Source organism: Chiloscyllium punctatum, chromosome 37 (assembly GCF_047496795.1).
Source record: "Chiloscyllium punctatum isolate Juve2018m chromosome 37, sChiPun1.3, whole genome shotgun sequence".
Taxonomy (NCBI): Eukaryota; Metazoa; Chordata; class Chondrichthyes; order Orectolobiformes; family Hemiscylliidae; genus Chiloscyllium; species Chiloscyllium punctatum.
Window position 1 is genome coordinate 63611528 of NC_092775.1, and position 21120 is coordinate 63632647.

At 40.7% G+C, this 21120-nt stretch overlaps 1 protein-coding gene across 3 annotated transcripts in view; it reads left to right on the forward strand.

Moving 5' to 3' along the window:
* Window positions 1-21120, forward strand: part of snx21 (sorting nexin family member 21) — a 49187-nt gene that overhangs the window by 25904 nt on the left and 2163 nt on the right. For all 3 annotated transcript variants that reach the window (XM_072556927.1, XM_072556928.1, XM_072556929.1), the window contains exon 3: window positions 11419-11570. In XM_072556927.1, coding sequence (XP_072413028.1) covers window positions 11419-11570 — 152 coding nt within the window. The remainder of the gene's footprint in view (window positions 1-11418; window positions 11571-21120) is intronic.

The following is a 21120-nucleotide window of genomic DNA, read 5'->3' on the forward strand; positions in this document are numbered from 1 at the left end:
GATTTTATCACTGCTGCTAAAACCTTGCTTTCAATCATGCTGTCTGACTGAGATTTTACATTGCCAATCTTCATCCTTTGACCAGCAATGTACATGCTGATGAGTTAGGGTTTTCTTGAAGAATAATGTGGTAGTCTACTTCAAACTGCCTAACCATTAAATAACTTTGGAAATTCTTGCTGAAATCCTGTCTTGTCTTCGTTCTGAAGTATTGTATCCACTTTCTCAAACAGACTTAAGCAAACACGTGCATTTCTGTTCAGCACTGATGCATTTTGAATCCTCAGTATATGTAATATGTCACTTGAGTATATATAATATTTCTGTGACTAAGCTTTACAGTAATTTTCCCACACACTTGAAAATCAATATCTTCTTGACCTTGGGGTTTAATGTTTGCCTGTCTGACTCAGAGACTTTAGTCATAACAAGCTCTCTGCCAATGTTGAAACAGCTGCTTCCACATCAACCTAACTTCTGTTTCAAACCTTTGCACTTCTGACCATATTAGAATAATTCCTAGTGTTTCCTTGTTTGATTTTGGACCTTGACTTCTGCCTCCATTGTGGATTGAATTTCCTGTTCCAGCATTGAATCCTCCTTGGAATGAACAAAGTTGGTTAACTTCTCACCAACTACTATTTGGTCTCTAATTAATTCCTTAAAACTACGTATCTGCAATATCCTCCTACATCATATAAATCAGTAAAAAAGGTTTTCGTTCCATGAAAGGGATTCTCTCAATCGCTGATGTCACTGATGAACTCTTACTGGAACAGCTATTGTACCTACAGTGTATAGAATACTTTAGCTTGGTAATGTTTCCGCTCGTGAACCTGAAGCCGTTTTATATCGTTTAAACTTCCTTCCAGAGCTCCCACTTTTGGCCTTGTTGTATGATTGCTGCATTATCAAATGATTAAAGTAATGACAAATCCACATCTCTGTACTACTACAAATGACTGACGTGGTTGAGTACTTGGGTTTTTCTTTCTGACTGTTCAAGTGCTCCAATCCCGTCTGTTTCCACTCCAGAATATTGCAGGCTTTTAGCTTGGCGTCAGATTCTGCTGAGGTTCTGTTTTTTTTTTGCCGTTTGTGGTTGTCCCACTCTAGCCCTGTAATCAAAGTCTTCCAAGATTTTTGTTTTCCTGCCTTTGGAATTTTCTCCTTTCTCAGCTTTATGTCTTATGTGGCCGTGGCCTGCTTTCTGAGACTTCCCGATGTACTCTGTCCTTTGGACTCTCCTTTTGTCTTTAGATTCAGGTTCTGGAAGAATTACTGCTAATTGCACTTTGAGATGCAGTCTGGGGTACTATGAGTTGTGGATGTCTGCCCTTGCACAATCTTTGAGGCTGTTTGCTGCTTACCTCTACAAAAGGATCTTCAGTGCTTGAAGTACTCCAATCCTCCCTTATTTGCACTTGTTCATAGTAGGTTCTCAAACACAGCATACCTTTCTCTTCACATGCTTATTCCAAACTAGTGTCTTCTCTTGGTGATATCAGTCATGTGATCAGTTGCATCATCATGATCTACATGTAACTCCTTGCACCATAGAGTAAGTTCATACGTTGAATTCAGAGCTTCTTGACTTAGGCTACTTGTGGATTGTTATCCTAATTGACAGCAACCTGTTTTGCAGAATACCAATGCCGATGCAAGCAGGAGATTCGGAGAGAACGCAGGTGGAATTCTGACAAAGGGTCACTGGACTCGAAATGTTAACTCTGCTTTTCTCCCCCCAGATGCTGCCAGACATGCTGAGTATCTCCAGCATCCACAGTTCTTTGTTTTATTTTAGAGTACAAAGCAGGTTGAGTTCCAGACCTGGGATCACTGGTAGCCTGGGATCTATAGCATTGTCAGTTGAGAGTATGTCTGATGTAGATCTAATTTGTTTTTAGCCTGTTTGACCTGAAAATCTCTGTTAAAGAAACAGCAAGGAAAATGGCTTAAATATTACCAAGGAACAAAACATCCATTGGAAAACTCTTCTGACTGTTTCCTCGATGAACTTAGAAGCAGGGTTGAGAAGTTGGGTGTTCTGTGTGGCTGGGGGCAAAAGTGCACTGCAGTTGGCAATAATAGCAGGTCCAAAGTATTTGTGTACACCATGCAACAATCGGCAGACAGGGATGTTCCCTCCCAGTTGGGGAACACCTCACCAGTCAGGGACATTCAGCCTCTGGTCTTCAGATGACCATCCTCCAAGGCTGACTTCAGGATACACAACGCAGGGTGGCTGAGCAGTGGCTGATAGCCAAATTCAGTATCCATGAGGATGGCCTCAACCAGGATCTTGGGTTCATGTCACACTACAGGTGACCCCACCACACTGTACACTCACACACATGCACATACTCACACACTCATGCAGACCCTCTCATACACACACTCTCTCTCAGACACACACAAACACACGGTCTCACAGACACTTTTTCTCGATCTCTCTGTCTCCCGCATGCGTGCACACAGAAGTCTAAAAGGTTAATTTGCATTTGCATAATTAATTGCAGAAACGTTCTATTTTGTTCAAAGAGCGCACAATCTGCAGGCAGTCAATCCATGTGACATTACATAAATTCCTACTCTGGAAATAGAACCAGTCTGACTCAAGATTGGGATACAGACCGACTCTAACCTCACACCTTTAATGCATTGTCCGAGCTGAGATGTCACCTTTTTTTTGTAAAACCCTCAGTTATCTCGAGAATGTGATTTGAAAGAAGTTCTGTGATTTACATATTAATGAACCAATACCTGCAACCCATTCTAAAAGATGAAAGATTTAACAGCCATCTAGGTTTGTTCAATAATATCATATCAGTTGCATGCATGACACTGTGATCTTTTGCTATAAGTTCTGGGTCTTATGATTCTGCTCCACAGTTACCTGATGAAGGAGCAGCGCTCTGAAAGCTAGTACTCCTAAATAAACCTGTTGGACTATAGCCTGGTGTTGAGAGTGTGGTGCTGGAAAAGAACAGCAGGTCAGGCAGCATCCAAGGAACAGGAGAATCAACGTTTTGGACATGAGCCCTTCATCAGAAATGAGGCTTGTGAGTCCGGGGTGGGCTGAGAGGTATTGAGAGGGGTGTGGGGCTGGAGGTATATAGCTGAGAATGCAATAGATGAAGGTGGGGGAGAAGGTGATAGGTCAGAGAGGAGGGTGGAGCGGTTGATGGGAAAGATGATGGACAGGTCAAGAGGGCAGCACCGAGTTGGAGGCTTGGGACTGGGGGGTGGGGTGTGTGTGTAGGGGGGAGAGAGAGAATGAGGAAGCTGGTGAAATCCACATTAATCCTGTGTTGTTGCAGGGTCCCAAGGTGAAAAATGAGGCATTCTTCCTCCAGGCGTCAGGTGGTTAGGGTTTGGCAATGGAGAAGGCCCAGGATCTTCATATCTTTGGAGGAGTTGAAGTGTTTAGCCACTGGTTGGTTAGTGTGGGTGTTCCAGAGATGTTCTCTGAAACAATCCGCAAGTTGGTGTCCTGTCTCCCTGATGTAGAAGAGACCACATTGGGTGTAACGGATACAGTAGATGACATTGGACGTGCGGGTAAATTTCTGTTAGATGTGGAAAGATCCTTCAGGGCCTTGGCCGGAGATGAGGACGGGGTGGGCACGGATTGGGGGGGGATAGTGTGGGCACAGGTTTTGCACTACTTGGGGTAGCAGGGAAAGGTGCCAGGTGTGGGCTTGTGGGGGGGCCTGTATCTGACACGGAAGTCGCGGAGGGAATGGTCTCTCCGAAACACTGATAGGGGTGGGAAGGGAGATAAATCCCTGGTGGAAGAGGCGGAGGATGATGCAATGTATACAGAGTTTCTGCCCCACCAAGCTTCCAACTTGAAAACACCCTCTTGACCTGGCCATCGTCTTTTCCCATCTATCCGGTCCACCCTTCTCTCCGTCCTATCTCCTTCTCCCCCACCTTCATCTACCTGTTACATTCTCAGCTACCCCCTCCACCCCAGCCCCACCTCCCTCTCATTTATCTCTCAGCTCCCCCCACCACCACCACCACCTCAGCCCACAAGCCTCAGTCCTGATGAAGGGCTCATGCCCGAAACGTCAATTCTCCTGCTCCTCTGATGCTTCCTGACCTGCTGTGCTTTTCCAGCACCATACTCTCGACTCTGATCTCCAGCATCTACAGTCCTCACTTTCTCCTATAACCTGGTGTTGTGTGATTTTTAACATTGTGCATGTGCATGTTAGGATTGAAAGCAGACTGATCTGTGTTGCTAGTTGATCGGTCTTACAGAGTGAGTAACTGAGACAAATGGATATAGGTTTCAGGCAGATGACATTCAAAACAGGGAGGTCATAGTGTATGGGAAAGATGAAGGAAAGAATGAGTGCTTCTGGAGAAGAAATTGAACTGGTCACAAAGATTAGAAAGTGAGGCAAATGGAAAATCAGATTGTTAAGTATGGATGTTGCCAAGAAAACCATTTTCAAGGATTTTAGAATATGGTAGGGATAAGACTATGACTAAGAAATATTTTATAGAAATAAGAGGCCACCCACTTCATCCTGACCTCTACTGACTGAGAATCTGCAATTTAATCTAATTGATGTCAGGAATGTATATGTGACAATGTTAAATTATATTCCCAAAGTAATATCCAAACAGCAGCCTCAAAAGGGACTGGGTTGTTTTTGCAGAAAACATCATGACTGTTTTCCAGGTTGCAGCCTACTCATTAATAATGCCATGGGAGGTCCTCTCATCACTTATTTGCTCTTCAGATAAACAGAAAATTAGTCATTGACTGGAATTCATCCAGTGGCTTGTCACATTGATCTCCAAGTCTAAGGAAAATGTTCTCCGTTAGCATTTTTGAACAATGAATCAGCAAGGGTTCTTTGTGAATGCAGATTAGCATCCTTACCAGTTCTGCAAGCAGATGGACAAACATAAAGTAAAGAACATATTGTAGGATTCTGATCAAAGTGCATGATAGCTTATTGAACAGTAAATCCTTTGTTACTTTTCGCTGTAAGCAATTCTTTTCATTTTTTTCCAGGAAGCAGAAACAGGAAATAACCTTCACACAACAGAATATTCCCTAATGAGGTTATGAGGTTTGATGCCAGTGTGATGTTAGAAATGCAGGCCATGTCTTCCAATGACAGGTGGTTTGTTTCAACAGCGAGTCCATTCAGCTATTTATAGGACATAAAATACTGACCACATTTCTGAAGAATGTTTAATGGATATGAAACATTAACTCTGCTTTCTCTCCATGGATGCTGCCAGACCTGCTGAGTTTTGTCAGCACACTCTGTTTTCATTGCCGATCTTCAGTATCTGCAATTCTTTGTTTTGTTAAGATACTGTCTGTACCCAACCCGCTTGCGCTAGCAAAATTCACAATGCATTATTCAACATTAGATGTGGTGCTGCAGTTGGATCACATTTGCTATATCGTCGAGAGTGAGTGGAGAATTACATTGGCAATCAGTTTAGGATTGTTAGTTGAGCTCGCAGTATGGTGCATGTTTGTGTATTGGAAGCCACATTAGATTAGATTAGATTCCCTACAGTGTGGAAACAGGCCCTTCGGCCCGACAAGTCCACACTGATCCTCTGAAGAGCAACCTGCACGTTTTTGGACTGTGGGAGGAAACAGGAGCACACAGAGGAAACCCACGTAGATACGGGGAGAATGTGCAAACCCCACACAGACAACTGCCTAAGGCGGGAATTGAACCCCGGTCTCTGGTACTGTGAGGCAGCAGTGCTAACCACTGTGCCACCCATATTACTCTTTGGGACCGTGTACTTTGCAGATGCAATATTTTAACCCAAGGACACAGATGGCAGCCATTCTCTTGTTTATTTCTCAGGGTAATGCCTTCACTAATCAGATTCAAAGTTAAAAATCACACAACATCAGGTTATAGTTAACAGGTTTAATTGGAAGCACTAGATTTTGGAGCGCCGCTCCTTGGGTTCATGTCGCAATGCAGGTGACTACCATTGCAACACACAAAAACACAAACACACACACAAAAACACAAACACACACACACACACACACACACACACAAAAACACACTCACACACAAAAACACAAACACACACACACACACACACACACACACTCACACACACACACAAAAACACACACACACACACACACACTAAAACACACACACTCTCAAAACCCCCACCCCAGACACATACACAAAAACCCACATGCACACATATTCACATGTGGGGTGAATTTGTACTTGCAGCGTTACATTGTACTTTGCTCAAAAACTGCATCAATTCATGTAAGACTCTGTTAACTCACTTTTTAGATTAAAATCAGTCTAAACCTTATGGCACAGACAGGGAACACACGGGGCTAACACCTTCAACATATTATCTGGCTAACACCAATTGTTACAGTTAACCTGAGAATGTGACTTTTTAAGAAAAAGATTTCTGATTTACGGATGAAAGAAGTGAAACTATGAAGGTATTCGAACAGATGAAAGACTCAACAAACAATCCAGGTATTTTTCAATGTATAATTTCAGTTACATCACACTGTAAACTTTTGCTATAAATTCTGTGTCTTACAATTGTGTCCTCCACAAACACCTGATGAAGGAGTGGCGCTCCAAAAGCTAGTGCTTCCAATTAAACCTGTTGGACTATAACCTGGTGTTGTGTGATTTTTAACTTTGTACACCCCAGTCCAACACAGGCATCTCCAAATCATAATCAGATTCATTGTGCCTTGTCTAAAATTTCAACAAAGCTTCATGGTTTACTGTCAGTCATCATTAATTGGTCCATTCTCCATGTCGTTATCTTTGAGTCCACTTGCCAGCCAATCAGCTGTCCTTTCATACAGGAACAATGCTTTTACTTTAATTTTTCTTGCAAAGTGTGCAAGAAGGAAAAGCTTTGACAAATGCATCTTTTTTTCAGCAATATTCAAGTTCTGTGCTATCAAATGACTATTCCCTCCTAATTTAAACGACAAAATCACTTTTATTGTAGAAAGTTTTATTTTTATTCACAATTAGTCATAGAGCCATACAGCGCAAAACAGACCCTTCAGTCCAATTCATCTGTGCCGACCAGACATCCCAATCTGACTTAATCCCATTTGCCAACATTTGGTCCATGTCCCTCTAAACTCTCCCTATTCATTTACTGTTCCAGATGCCGTTTCAATGTTGTAATTGTACCCAGCTTCATCACTTCCTTGGCAGCTTGTTCCATACACGCACCACCCTCTTCATGAAAGATTTATCCTTCAGGACCCTTTTAAATCTTTCCCTTGTCACCTCAAATCTATGCCCTATCGTTTTGGACTCTCCTACCCTGGGGAAAAAAAGACCTTGGGTATTTACCCTATTTATGCCTCTCATGATTATATAAACCTCTATAAGGTCACCCCTGAGCCTCCAATCTTACAGGGAAGTGTATCCTGGCCTATTCCGCCTCTCCGTTTAATTCAAAGGCTCCAAACAGGGTAACATCCTTGTAAATATTTTCTGTCCCACAAAGAAATATCATCACAATATAGGAAGAGAAATTTGAGACCAGTAGAATCTAGCATTGTGGTTTCAGATTGTTAGCAAAACAGGAATTGACTTGGAGCACTGACTAATTTTAAAATCATGATTAGTCAAGTATTAACAGAGATAATGATCTTAACAATAGTCTTAATTCCTGCTGCATTAAAAATAATAAATATATTATAAATGGTAATATCCATTTCTGCTCTTCCCAAACCCCACCCTCACCTTCCCTCAGTTTGGCCCAAGGAGACTGGGAGCAGCTGCATGCAAATCAAACTATATCAGAGCACTTTTACCACACAAGGACAGCAAGTCAAACCAAATCAGCTTCAGTATGACTGAAATAACAACACAGTGAATTTAAAATATTCTGTGATCTTCAAATTTGCTCAATTGTTGCTCGCCACACCTTATAAATAATTGATCTTGGATACAAAGATTATATGTTAAACAGTTAATTTTTTTGTTTATTATTAAGAATGTAACTTTAGCAAAACTTATATAAAATGTAGCGCAATCTAATTAATATCTGTGATCTAGGACTGAATGTCTTTGATCGTAAACCCACTCCTCACTTTCTAGTTATCGCATATTTATCTGGCCATCCTCTTCTTTTTTTGGGGAAGTTTTCTGATACCCTTGCATAGCTCTACACAGTCCATTCTTAAGATAGTGCTCTGGAACGCTATCTGCTTGTACCTCAGTATAAGTTGACTGTGCTAATTTATATAATTCAGGATCTGTTTTCTGTGCCTCAACCAGTGATATGAAAAACTCCCTCCGAAGTATCTACACCTTTCATAAAATTTCACCTATCCTTTCATTGTTTGTGGTGTTGTATCAACTGTTACTGTATTTTGTTGAATTATTGCTCTGGCTGCCCCACATGGGGAAAATACCTAGAACCTGTTCCTGTAATTGTTCTATTTCTTGAACTGCCTTTGGGCAAAGCTATGATCTTTAGTCCTGCCAAATCATTACTCAGAAGTAAGTCTACACCCTGGAAAGGTAATGTCTTTAGTACTCTGACAACTACTTCTGTTGATAGCTAGTCATCTGCCAGTTGTGCTTTATATAATTGAACTAGAATATATTCTCTGTAAATCCCAATTATTCTTAGTTCCCGTCAAACTTTCTGGAGGGAAGACTACGTTTTTCTCCAGTAAAAGTGATTATCTTGCTCCTGTACAGTTGAGTGTTTAGCTACTTCACCTAAAGATAAAGGAATCACATTCTTTTTGCACAAAAACCCTCTATACCTCTCATCTGTCTGACATATTTCTTTGCTGAAAACAGAATTTACCTCAGTTCTTTTGTTCTCAATAGAGCTACAATCTTGTCTGCAGTGTTATCTTTTTGAGTTCACTTCTCTAACTCATTTTTACTAACTGCTGCACGGTCCCTTGGTTTTACCTTGCAAATTCCAATTTTACAAATAAACGTGGCCCACCGTATTACTATAGAAACATTTAAGCTTTCTAACTTCACCTCCACCTTCAACTCTTTTCTTCCTAGTCTGAGGAAGTGTTTTTGGGACATTCCCTATTGTCCGTTATCCGTCTGAATTACCTGCCTTCCTTTCACTCTCCTATTTCTTACCTCTTTCAAACTTCTGGGATGACAGAAAACAGTGGGTGGCACAATGGCTCAGTGGTTAGCACAGCTGCCTCGCCAGGGACCCAGGTTCGATTCCTACCTCGGGCAACTCTCTGTGTGGAGTTTACATATTATATTCTCCCTGTGTCTGCGTGGATTTCGTCTGGGTTCTCTGGTTTCCTTCCACAATACAAAGATGTGCAGATCAGGTGAATTAGCCATGCAAAGTTGCCCATAGTGTTAGGTGGATTAGTCAGGGATAAAACATAGGTAGGGGACTGAGTCTGGGTGGGTGACTGTTTGCTGTGAACTTGTAGGGCCGAAGGGCCTATTTCTGTACTGTAGTGAATCTAATCTAAGACAGGTTTACAGATCAGTTCATAATCATAAGCTATTATAACTGTTTACCTTGCTTTTGCTACCCTTTGGTCTTCTACGTGAATTACAAGGTAGGGAAATTTTCAATTCTTCGAAAGGAATGATGTCTCTGAGTGCATCATAATTATTTGCAGTGCTCTTTAATGCTCTTATCTACCTATCAAAATTATTTTGTTTAACTCTCAAACTCATTGTACATTTGTACAGGTGTAACCATGAGTTCTGAAACCTCTGCCTGCATAATACTTTCTCAAATGACTTTGCTTCAAATTTTCAGAAAATTTACAAAGTTAAAATATCACTTGTCTGAACCACAGTTTATGACTCGTCCTGTCCACTTCCAAGCTCTCTCAAACTTCTGGTTTAGCTTTCTTAAGCTACAACATTTGGTAATGTAAATTTCCTTTTGCTTTTTCTGCACTTCCTTTGTCAATGTCCTTTTTAGCTTCCACACTATCCTCTTCATATTTACCAATTTTCCTAAGTTTTGTGTCATCATTTGAACTTGTCCCCTGCATACAAAAATTTAAAGCATTTAGAAATTATAGGAAAAACAAAAATGTCAATACGAACCTAGGGGAACGTCCCTATAAATCTTCTCCATTTTTATCTCTCAGCTAATTTTATATCCATGTTATTACTGTTCCTTTAAATTCATGACTTATAAGTCTATTCTCAATAAATGGAAGTCGAGGGCATTGCATCAACAGTACTTCCCTCGTAACCCTCTCTGTTATCTCTTCAAAAAACTCCAGCAAGATACTGAAACATAATTTTCCTGTAACAAATCCATGCTGGCTATTCAATTTTGGCAATTTTGCACTTGACAATTAATCCTATCCTGTCCTATCCTATCCTGTCCAGTAGAAGGCGAGGACTGCAGATGCCAGAGATCAGAGTCGAGAATGTGGTACTGGAAAAGCACAGCAGGTCAGGCAGCATCCGAGGAGCAAGAGAATTGACGTTTCAGGCATAAGCCCTTCATCAGGAATCCTACCGATTCTCCTGCTCCTTGGATGCTGCCTGACCTGCTGTGCTTTTCCAGCACCACATTCTCAACACTAAATAATTATTTGCAGAGTTTTTCCTACTGTTTTGACGTTCTATAATACTGGACCATCTTGGCAACCTGTTTTTGAACAAGGACATGAGGTTTGCAATTCGCCATCCTCTAGCACCATCATCCTGGGAATCTTGGGAAAATTGAAAGATAGTTGTCAATACCTCTGAAATTTCTTAATATTATTGGATGCATCTGGTCCCATTGTCTGATCGACTTCAAATGGTGAAAGCTTATTGAATACCAACTCCTTATCAATTTTCCTCAATTGTAGTGACTGTTTCCTCTTCTGCCATCATACCATGGGCAGAATCTGCTTCATAAATGAAAACAGATGCGAAGTATTCATATAACATGCCTATTGCCTCCATCTGTAATTCCCCTTTTTGGTCCCTGCTTAGCTCTACTCTTTTTTTACAATTTGTGTGCTCATAGAATACTTTGGGATTTTCCCTGCCAGTCATTTCTCTGTTCCATGTTTGTTTCCTCACTTTCCTTCTGAACCTTCTGTATTCATTTTGATTCCTAACTGTACTTACTGCCTGACACCTGTCATAAGCGCACTTTTTTCCTACTTTATCTTAGTTTCTATCTCCTTTGTCATCCAGGAAGCTCTGCTTTTGTTTGTCTTGCCTTTCTCTCTCAAGGGAACGTTCCTTGAATATGCCTAAAGGTAGCCTGTTGTTCAGGTACTGTTATTCCTGTTAGCCAGCCTTTGGTTTTAGTCCATCTGGCCCAGTTCCATTCATGCCATACTGAAGTTAGCTAACCACCAGTTGATTGTAACTATTCTAAGTGCTTTGTCTGCTGTCTTTGTGGCAAGATTAACATTCACTTTGTGTTTTTCAGAGAGCCTCTGGGGCGAGGCGAAGCACTGCAACATGCTTACTAGACAGCTTCAGGAAAGTTGGAAGAAATCTAAAGGGAACCACATCGTAGAAAAACTGATTTTTGAAGTCACTAGTGCCAATGTAGTTCAGGACGCGTCCTCCAAATATGTGGTGAGTGTTTAATGTTGTTGAGGTTAACTGTTGAATAGATGTCTTCGTTTTTTTGATGAAAGGCATTAATGTGTCAAAAAAAATCTACACCTTATTATAGTCTAACCATTGAGGTGAATAGCATAGACAAAACTAAAGGAAAATGAGAATATCATGAAAGGGAAGGCATTAGACAGATTTTTTAATACAGTGAGATCAGTTAAATTAGATTGACCCTTCTCTGGAAATTTTTCTCTTTATCTGTCCCCAAATAGCTCCAATCTGACATTGCCATAGATTCACTGATGTTAAATCTAGAATCTGACAATAAGTTTGAAGAATGAACAGGATCTGAACAGTTTCTTACAACATAGTAAAGTGGCAACAGACTGAGATCACCAAACCAGGCCACTTGGAACTAGGATTCAGCAACTCGGGGAGTTTTGCTATTCTGTCAACTAGAACCATTTTGAGTTAATTTCTTGACTTGATTTGATGGGAAACTTGAAACATGCTCTCGCAAATACATTTGGATTTCATTTTGACCGTAAATGAACAAACGCTCAAACACTCAGACGTGGAATCCATTTATGGGTGGTGTGTGTTCACATTGCTGCTGCCCTTTATAATTCTCACAGCCACACACGTCCTTATCTGGTCTGGTCTCATGTGACTCCAGACCCACAGCAATGTGGTTGGCGAGGACATGGAGGTCCTGGGCCTCCTTCACTGCCGCGCCCTCACCACCAGATGCCTGGAGGAAGAACACCTCATCTTCCGCCTCGGAACACTTCAACCCCAGGGCATCAATGTGGATTTCAACAGCTTCCTCATTTCCCCTTCCCCCACCTCATCCTAGTTTCAAACTTCCAGTTCAGCACTGTCCCCTTGACTTGTCCGGACTTGTCCAACCTGCCTAGCTCCTTTTCCACCTATCCACTCCACCCTCCCCTCCCTGACCTATCACCTTCATCCCCTCCCCCACTCACCCATTGTACTCTATGCTACTCTCTCCCCACCCCCACCCTCCTCTAGCTTATCTCTCCACGCTTCAGGCTCACTGCCTTTATTCCTGATGAAGGGCTTTTGCCCGAAACGTCGATTTCGCTGCTCGTTGGATGCTGCCTGAACTGCTGTGCTCTTCCAGCATCACTAATCCAGAATCTGGTTGGCTGTCAACTGCCCTGTGGGCAGTTAGGAGATGGGTAACAAATACTGGCCTAGCCAGCAATGTCCACATCCAGAGAATGATTTTTTTTTAGAAAAGTGGATTTGCTTTTGTTTCTTGTCTTTCATCTTTCTCAAGCAAAAGTATGTTTTACTTTGTAAAAAAAAACATTTTTCTGATAGAAGGTCTCAAGTTAGGAGTTCAAACTCTTCAAACTTCATCTAGATGCTTTTCTTTTCGATTGGTAAAAACTGCAACATAATTGTATCTTACACTTTTCTTATTGACTAATGTTCCTAAACTGAAGTATATCAGTTACAGACTGGAAAGTTAAGCAGTTTTTCAGAGTCCATTTTGTTCCTTTTAAAATTCTGAACATATGCATCTTCCTATAAATAACTGAAGTTTTTAAAACAATGTGTAATTACTTCTTTAAAGTGTACCAACAGTTGGAGGGATGTATGAGCTACCATATGTCAATGTGTCCTACTAATCTTTCAGTTCATTTATAGTAAAGGATCTTTTTAATCACAGAATGCCACAGTTACTTGTACTCTATAATTATATATTGAATACAAGTCATTATCTAAACAGTCTCCTGTGCCAAAGGTTTTTTTGCTCATGTTCTTCAAAGATCTAGGCAACAGTATTAATTGTTGTTTGGGTCACAAATGACACATTGTGTAATCCTGTATCAATTTAATCTTCCTTTTAAAAATTCAAACAGGCTTCTTGCATTTCTAATGGTGTTAGGTTTGTTAATTAAAGCAGAAATAGAAATGACAGGCAGCAGCAATCCAGTGTTACGTTAACTGACCCATTTAGGAGTGGCTTAACTAGGGTGATAGCTAGTAGTGCTCTTCATTAGGGCACTATGATTCCAGATATAGCTGTCTCAACAACAGGGTGCGACAGTAGCTATTATTAGTAAACTATGACAGTGGCTATTAATAGATAAAATGTCAGATCAGTGGGAATTGCTCAAAAATGATTTGATTATGATACAGAAACAGTTTATACCCAAAATGGATAAGAATGTTACCTGACAAAGAAAAAACAGATGACTAAAGAAGAAAGGTTGTACAGAAATTTCAAGAAAAGATGAAAATGTGTAAACCCTGGTGAAAAGAAGTGCACAAAGAACAACAAAATAGACAGTATATGCCTTAAAAACAGAGCTTGAATATGAACTTGCATGAGACATCAAATTCAATACAATTGTTTTAAAGTTCTATTTGGGGAAACATCAAGAGTATTATTGAAGCTAATAATGATAATGTTCCTAATTAAAGTAAGGAATGATTGGCATGTTGGTGAATTAATGGCAGTCAGTATTTTTGGTAGATGATAAGGAGGTGCCATTTCATGCAATAAAACTAATCTTGTATCAGGGACAAGGACTCACCATAATTCACATGAGCAAAATAATAGTACTGGAGAAAATATGATGGTAAAAAGTGACAAATCCTCGAAATACATTGAAAAAAGAAGTTTAATCTTTGGTATTGCCCTAACTATAATTCTCTAAATTTCTTGCAATTCAGAAACTCTTCCTTTGGAGCAGAACATTGCAAATGTTATGCAGCTCCTGAAGAGAGGTGAGAAAGGGAAACCAGAAAATTATAAGCCAGAAATAGATGGTGACACCTTGCAAAATGTCCATATTACAGAGGAGGAAATACTGGATGTCTTGAAATGCATAAGGTGGATAAATCCCCAGGACCTGATCAGGTGTACTCTAGAACTCTGTGGGAAGCTAGAGATGTGATTGCTAGGCCTCTTGCTGAGATATTTGTATCATCGATAGTCACAGGTGAGATGCCAGAAGACTGGAGGTTGGCTAACGTGGTGCCACTGTTTAAGAAGGGTGGTAAGGACTAGCCAGGAAACTATAGACCAGTGAGCCTGATGTCGCTGGTAGGCAAGTTGTTGGAGATAATCCTGAGGGACAGGATGTACATGTATTTGGAAAGGCAAGGACTGATTAGGGATAGTCAACATGGCTTTGTGCGTGGGAAATCATGTCTCACAAACTTGATTGAGTTTTTTGATGAAGTAACAAAGAGGATTCATGAGGGCAGAGCAGGAGTTGTGATCTATATGGACTTCAGTAAGGCATTTGACAAGGTTCTCCATGGGAGACTGATTAGCAAGGTTAGATCTCACAGAATACAGAGCGAACTAGCCATTTGGATACAGAGCTGGCTCAAAGGTAGAAGACGGAGGGTGGTGGTGGAGGGTTGTTTCTCAGACTGGAGGCCTGTGACCAGTGGAGTGCCACAAGGATCAGTACTGGGTCCTCTACTTTTTGTCATGTGAGCATAAGTGGTACAGTTAGTAAGTTTGCAGATGACACCAAAATTGGAGGTGTAGTGGACAGCAAAGAGGATTACCTCAGATTACAACAGGATCTTGACCTGATAGGCCAGTGGGCTGAGAAGTGGCAGCTGGAGTTTAATTTAGACAAATGTGAGGTGTTGCATTTTGGGAAAGCAAATCTTAGCAGGAATTATACACTTAATGGTAAGGTCCTAGGGAGTGTTGCTGAACAAAGAGATCTTGGAGTGAAGGTTAATAGCTCCTTGAAAGTGGAGTCGCAGGTAGGTAGGATAGTGAAAAAGGCGTTTGGTATGCTTTCTTTCATTGGTCAGAGTACAGGAGTTGGGAGGTCATGTTGCGGCAATACAGGACATTGGTTCGGCCACTGTTAGAATATTGCGTGCAATTCTGGTCTCCTTCCTGTCGGAAAGGTGTTGTGAAACTTGAAAGGGTTCAGAAAAGATTTACAAGGATATTGCCATGGTTGGAGAATTTGAGCTATAGGGAGAGGCTGAACAGGCTGTTTTGCCTGGAGCGTCGAAGGCTGAGGGGTGACCCTATAGGGATTTACAAAATTATGACGGACATGGATAGGATAAATAGATAAAGTGTTTTCCCTAGGATGGTGAGTCCAGAATGAGAGGGCATAAGTTTAGGGTGAGAGGGGAAAGATATAAAAGAGGCCTAAGGGGCAACCTTTTCACACTGAGGGTGGTATGTGTATGGAATGAGCTGCCAGAGGAAGTGGTGGAGGCTGGTACAATTGCAACATTGAAAGGCATCTGGATGGGCATATGAATGGGAAGGGTTTGGAGGGCCGGGTGCAGGCAGGTGGGACTAGATTGGGTTGGGATATCTAGTCAGCAAGGATGGGTTGGACCGAAGGGTCTGTTTCCATGCTCTATGACTCTATGACTCTATTTTAGCATTACATCTGCTGTGAGGAAATTACTAGTCTATAATTAACCATAGAATAACTGAACACATGAAATGTTTAGCTGCTTAGTAACAGTGCCAGCCTAAGTTTATAAAGGGTGGGTTAAGCCTGAAGGACCTGACTAAATCTTTTGAAAAGCTATCTAATAAGTAAACACAATTGTAGCAAATAGATTCCAGTATTGAGGCCAGAAAATAGATAGATCTGAGTACCTCCATAACGGTGAAAGACTAAAATCAGTATCAAACAAGTTTATAGTCAATGTACTGGCCATTAAAATGTCATAGGCAGCTATCAAAAAAAAATTACAAGGTTACTAGAATGCTGGCTTTCACATCTACAAGTAAAGAATATAAGAGGACTGAAGTCCTATGAGATGCTTTAACTGTTTTAAGTCCTTTAGGAAGGAAGAAACAAAGTAATAATTTTGTATAGAATAACAAGGCAACAATTCAGAAGGACGTTAATCAAGAGCGACAGCATTGTTTTACTGTATTCTTCCTTGAGATGTGGATATTACTGGATGGGCATTTGGGTGCCCATCCCTAATTACCCTGATTAGCTCTGTGGTCCATTTCAGGGATCAGCTAAGAGTCAGACATATTGTTGTGAATCTGGAGTCACATGTAGGCTAAACCAGGTACAGAGAGCAGATTTCCTTTCCTAACTGACCTCAGTAAACCAGATCAAAGTTTGCAATGATTACCTGGTAATGTGATCCTCTGCTATGTGGAAAAGCTGCTTTCTGACAGATCAAGGGTGCTGTTGAAGATCTACGACCCCTCAAGAGGGGCCTCTTGGTTCGAGATCGGTCAAAATAATCAACCAATGCGGTCCATTCAAAAAGCAAAGGTCATTAGTTTATTAAATTAAGGTACCTTCACGCAATTCTATCCAGCAACACAGAGTTTGAAGCTTCTGTGTTCCGTGGTGAAGTTGCGCAATTACATTTGAAAATTACAGATTATTTATTATTTTTTAGTAATAGTACAATCTTAATGACAAGAAAGACCAATCACATATAATAAGGTGACATGATTTACAACAAGTTAATCCAATGATATTTCCTGGGAAAGGGTTCTTAATTTAAAAAAAGTCTAATCAACTGTAATATGGTGATGTGATTGAAGACAGGCTAATCCAATGGTATTTTTTAAGAAGGATATCTTATTTATGTAAATTGTCATGCCGTGTATCAGTTTAAGGTTAGTCCAAATGGTCAATTCATGTGTCAATATTCATGTTATGAAAACTCTATTGTCCTCTTATCTTTGAACTGCAACTTAATTCTGCAAATCAGCAGTATGGTTCACAGGCCATTTTATAGTATTCTTTTAAATTGAGAAACCATTTTGTTACAATAAAAATCTACATATTTTTGTTGCCTAAATTCAAATCTTAGATCCTAACTGGTGATGGCAGAGTATGTGGTTATTTTACAGAAACAATTGTATTAGCCATACAAGTACAGGTAGTTCTCAGATAACGTGCATTCCAGCAGCACGATTTGTATATAATGTTGCTGAGGTTGGAATTGAACCCAGGTCACTGGTGCTAAGCCACTGTGCCACCCCATATTGTCCTTGGTTTTCTTTCAGAGGAGTCATGAAGGCAGAAGTTTCAATATGTCTGGAAATATCTACTTGAGAAAGTTTCTAAGTTTTCTTTTAAAATACTTGTACAATGAAAGGGGAGTGGCCAGTTCTCCCAGTTCAGGTTTTGGTTTGGTTGCTGGCAAAAGAAACAGTTCCATGGTGATCCTCCCCCTCGCTCACTCTTTCTTTCTCTCTCTGTGATCTTATCCCTGTCAGAACCTGTGTTTGATTTTGCTGTTTTTTTGCCAAGGGAGTGTTAATGGGATGTTACAGGTACTTGGAACAGCATCATTAAGTTGCGATGGAGTCACTTGGGTTTTTGAATATTTATGTTATTCTAAATTTGGTTTTCTTTTGTTAAATAAATTGTTTTGTTTAAAACTAAGTGGTTGGGCCAGCTGCATCACTGTTGGAATATCCACTTTACATCTGCTTAAAACAACTAGAAAAGTTAGGGTCTGAGCTACCTCCTTGAAATGTTTTGAGGGCGTCTGGCCTGGTCTATAACAATAGTGACAAGAATGTTAGCAAGAAGAGTCCTGGTGATAAAATTGCAGGTGGTGAATGCAAAAGAAAGGCTTTAACACTGGATGAGAAGCTAGATATTATAAAGTGTTTTGAGCATAATTAAAGAATGTGATCTAGCTCGCTTAACAGGAATGAGAGAGTCTATATCTTATGCACCATGATGACCGTCTGTCCCTGCATTAACAATATTTTTTAAATGCTCTGTGTTAAATTTACTTTTATTTCGTTGATATATATGATGCATATCTTCATTCAGGCTGTGCCACACTATGCATTTGACCTTTGGGTGATTTTTGAGTGATTGTGAGTGATATTTCTTGCTGGTCTACCCCTAACCCCACTTTTCCCATAGGCCCTGTTATTTGTATTAAGCGATTTTCTAATAGGTGAGGTTTTGCTGGAACGCAACTATGGCGTTATAGGAGAACTATTTGTAGCACACATCTCTGAACAGAGAGCACATGTTTAATACGACTGGATTTCCACTCCCAAAAGTATGTACAATTAAAGCCTGTAGAATTAAGGGCAGTGAACTGATGTGAATAAAAATTTGGTTGGCAGACCCCAAAGAGTAGGAATAAACAAACCTTTTCCCAGATAGCAGCTAGTGGACTGCTGGGACAGCACATTGGATAAGTAGTTAGCGTTGCTGTCTCTCAGCACCAGGGACCTAGATTCGATTCCAGTCTTTGGTGTGCGGAGATACCTGTTCTCCATGTGGGTTTTTGCCGGGTGCTCCAGTTCTGTCTCAGTCCTTGGATGTCCAGCTTAAGTGGATTGGCAATGTTAAATTGTCATTTAATGTCCAGGGATGTGTGGGTTAATTGCAGGGTTATGGGGAGAGGGTGGAGGGGGGTTGAGTCTAAATGCTCTTTGGAGTGTCAGTGCAGGCTTGATGGACCAAACAGCCTCTCTTTGGATTCTAGAATTCGATGATTTCTGTTACTGCTGGGATCTGTGTTTTGACCCCAGCTATTCACAATAAATATTAATAATTCTGAGGGAACTAAACGTAACATCTCCAAGTTTTTGCAAATGACAAGCTTGGGTGGGAAGGTAAACTGTGAGGAGGATGCAGAGATGCTTTTGTTTTTGTAAAAAATGAGTGAGTCCCCAAATGTAGGTGAAGTATCGGGTGAATACATGTGAGGCTATCCACTTTGGTAGCAAAAACAGGAAAGCAGATTCATATCCGACTGGTGATAGATTGGGAAAGGGGGTGGTGCAACAAGAAGTTGCTGAAAGTCAGCAGGTGGTGAAGAAGGCCAATGGTATATTCACCTTCATAGTGAGAGGATTCAAGCACAGGGACAGGAATGACTTGCTGCAATTGTACGGTTTTGGTCTCTTTACCTGAAGAAGGATGTTCTGGTTATGGAGGGAGTACGTTGAAGATTTACCAGATGGATCCTGGGATGGCAGGGCTGCTGTAGAAAGAGAAAATGAATCAGTTAGGACAATATTCACTTCACTGGAGTTTAGAAGAATGAGCAGGATCTCATAGAAACTATTAAATTCTAACAAGACTGGACAGGATAAATACAGAAAGGATGTTCCTAATTACCATGGAGACCAGACCAAGTCTTAGTCGAAGGAGGCCAATTTGGATTGAGATGAGACATTTCTTCATCCAGAGGGTGGTGAGTCTGTGAAATTATCTGCCACATGTGGTGGTTGAGGCCAAAATATTGAATGCTTTCAAGAAGGAGTCAAATACAGTTCTTAGGGCTTAAGTAAGCGAGAACAGGTACAATACTGGGTTAGATGATCCTTCCTGACCATATTGAATGGCAGAGCAGTCTCGAAGGGCTGACTGGCCTACTCCTGCTCCTGTTTTCTATGTTTCTTTTTTAAAGAAAAAGCATTCCTACTTTTGATAATTCCTAAAAGTGCTGACTATATCCATACTATTAGGATACTGCACACTCAGAACTCTTCTGTGCTTTGTAATTTCTTGCCAATCTGGAAATGCTGTTTCTAATGTGTAACTTTAAAGATTCCTAAGTCTCTCCCAATCTGATCCTCAGCTATTCAAACATATTCCCCATTTCGCAACCATTTTCTTTTCAATGCTTTGTTTATATTTTGATTAATTATGTTCTGCTATTGCAATGTCCCTGTTAGGTTGGTATCATCTGCCAATTGGATTAGTCCTCAATGGGGATCCCCTCTGGTAAAGGCAGCCAGGTCAGATCGGCTCACTGATATTTGATTTGATTTTACTGTCACATACAGGAGCACAGGTGAAAAGTGTATATTGCCACACAAAGCATCATCCTAGATACTAGCACCTCGGTACAGAATCTAAAGAACAAGGTAGAAAACAAAGGAACAAAGTTAAACATTGCAGTAATTATAGTAAAGCATAAAAACATACAAAATAAGGTTAAAGGTTACACACTGTAGACCTTATACAATTAAGCAGAAAATAAAGAAGTAAAGTTGAAATTTCAAACATTACGGTCTTTCTTATTTACATAGCCACAGTGGGACCACACTTCAAAGAATCACCTCCAGACGGGTCCTATCTGGGAGAAAGTGCTAGCCAGTTTCTATAATTAAAAGTCACTTACTGTGCCATCTGTACTGACAGGGCGAATTCCAGTTCAAGGGAGGTGCACTCCCAGCAGTAGTGTGAGCCAGTGACAATGCTATGAGCAGTGAGGTCAGTCCCTGGGGGCCTCAGTGATATCCCTGAAGGGATTTCCCTTTACGCCCATGGCTGTGTACATGTATGAAAATAAATTTTGATTTACCTGCCTGTGAACCCAGGTTTCCTATATTTCTCAGTGGCAAAGGCCTCTCCCACTGGCGCTGCTGCGGGTTTAGAGCTGTCAGCTCCATGATGGGGCAGGCAATTAGGAAGGTATCTGGGGTAAAATTACTGAGTGGTTCTGCTGTTGGCAAGTTTAACCAAATTTTCACTCTATTGTTGGGATCACCGTTCAACAGCTGAAACTCAGCCTCAAGTTTCTGAATTCAGTCATTGATGTAGCTCGAAAGTGCTGGTAATTCCAACATGAA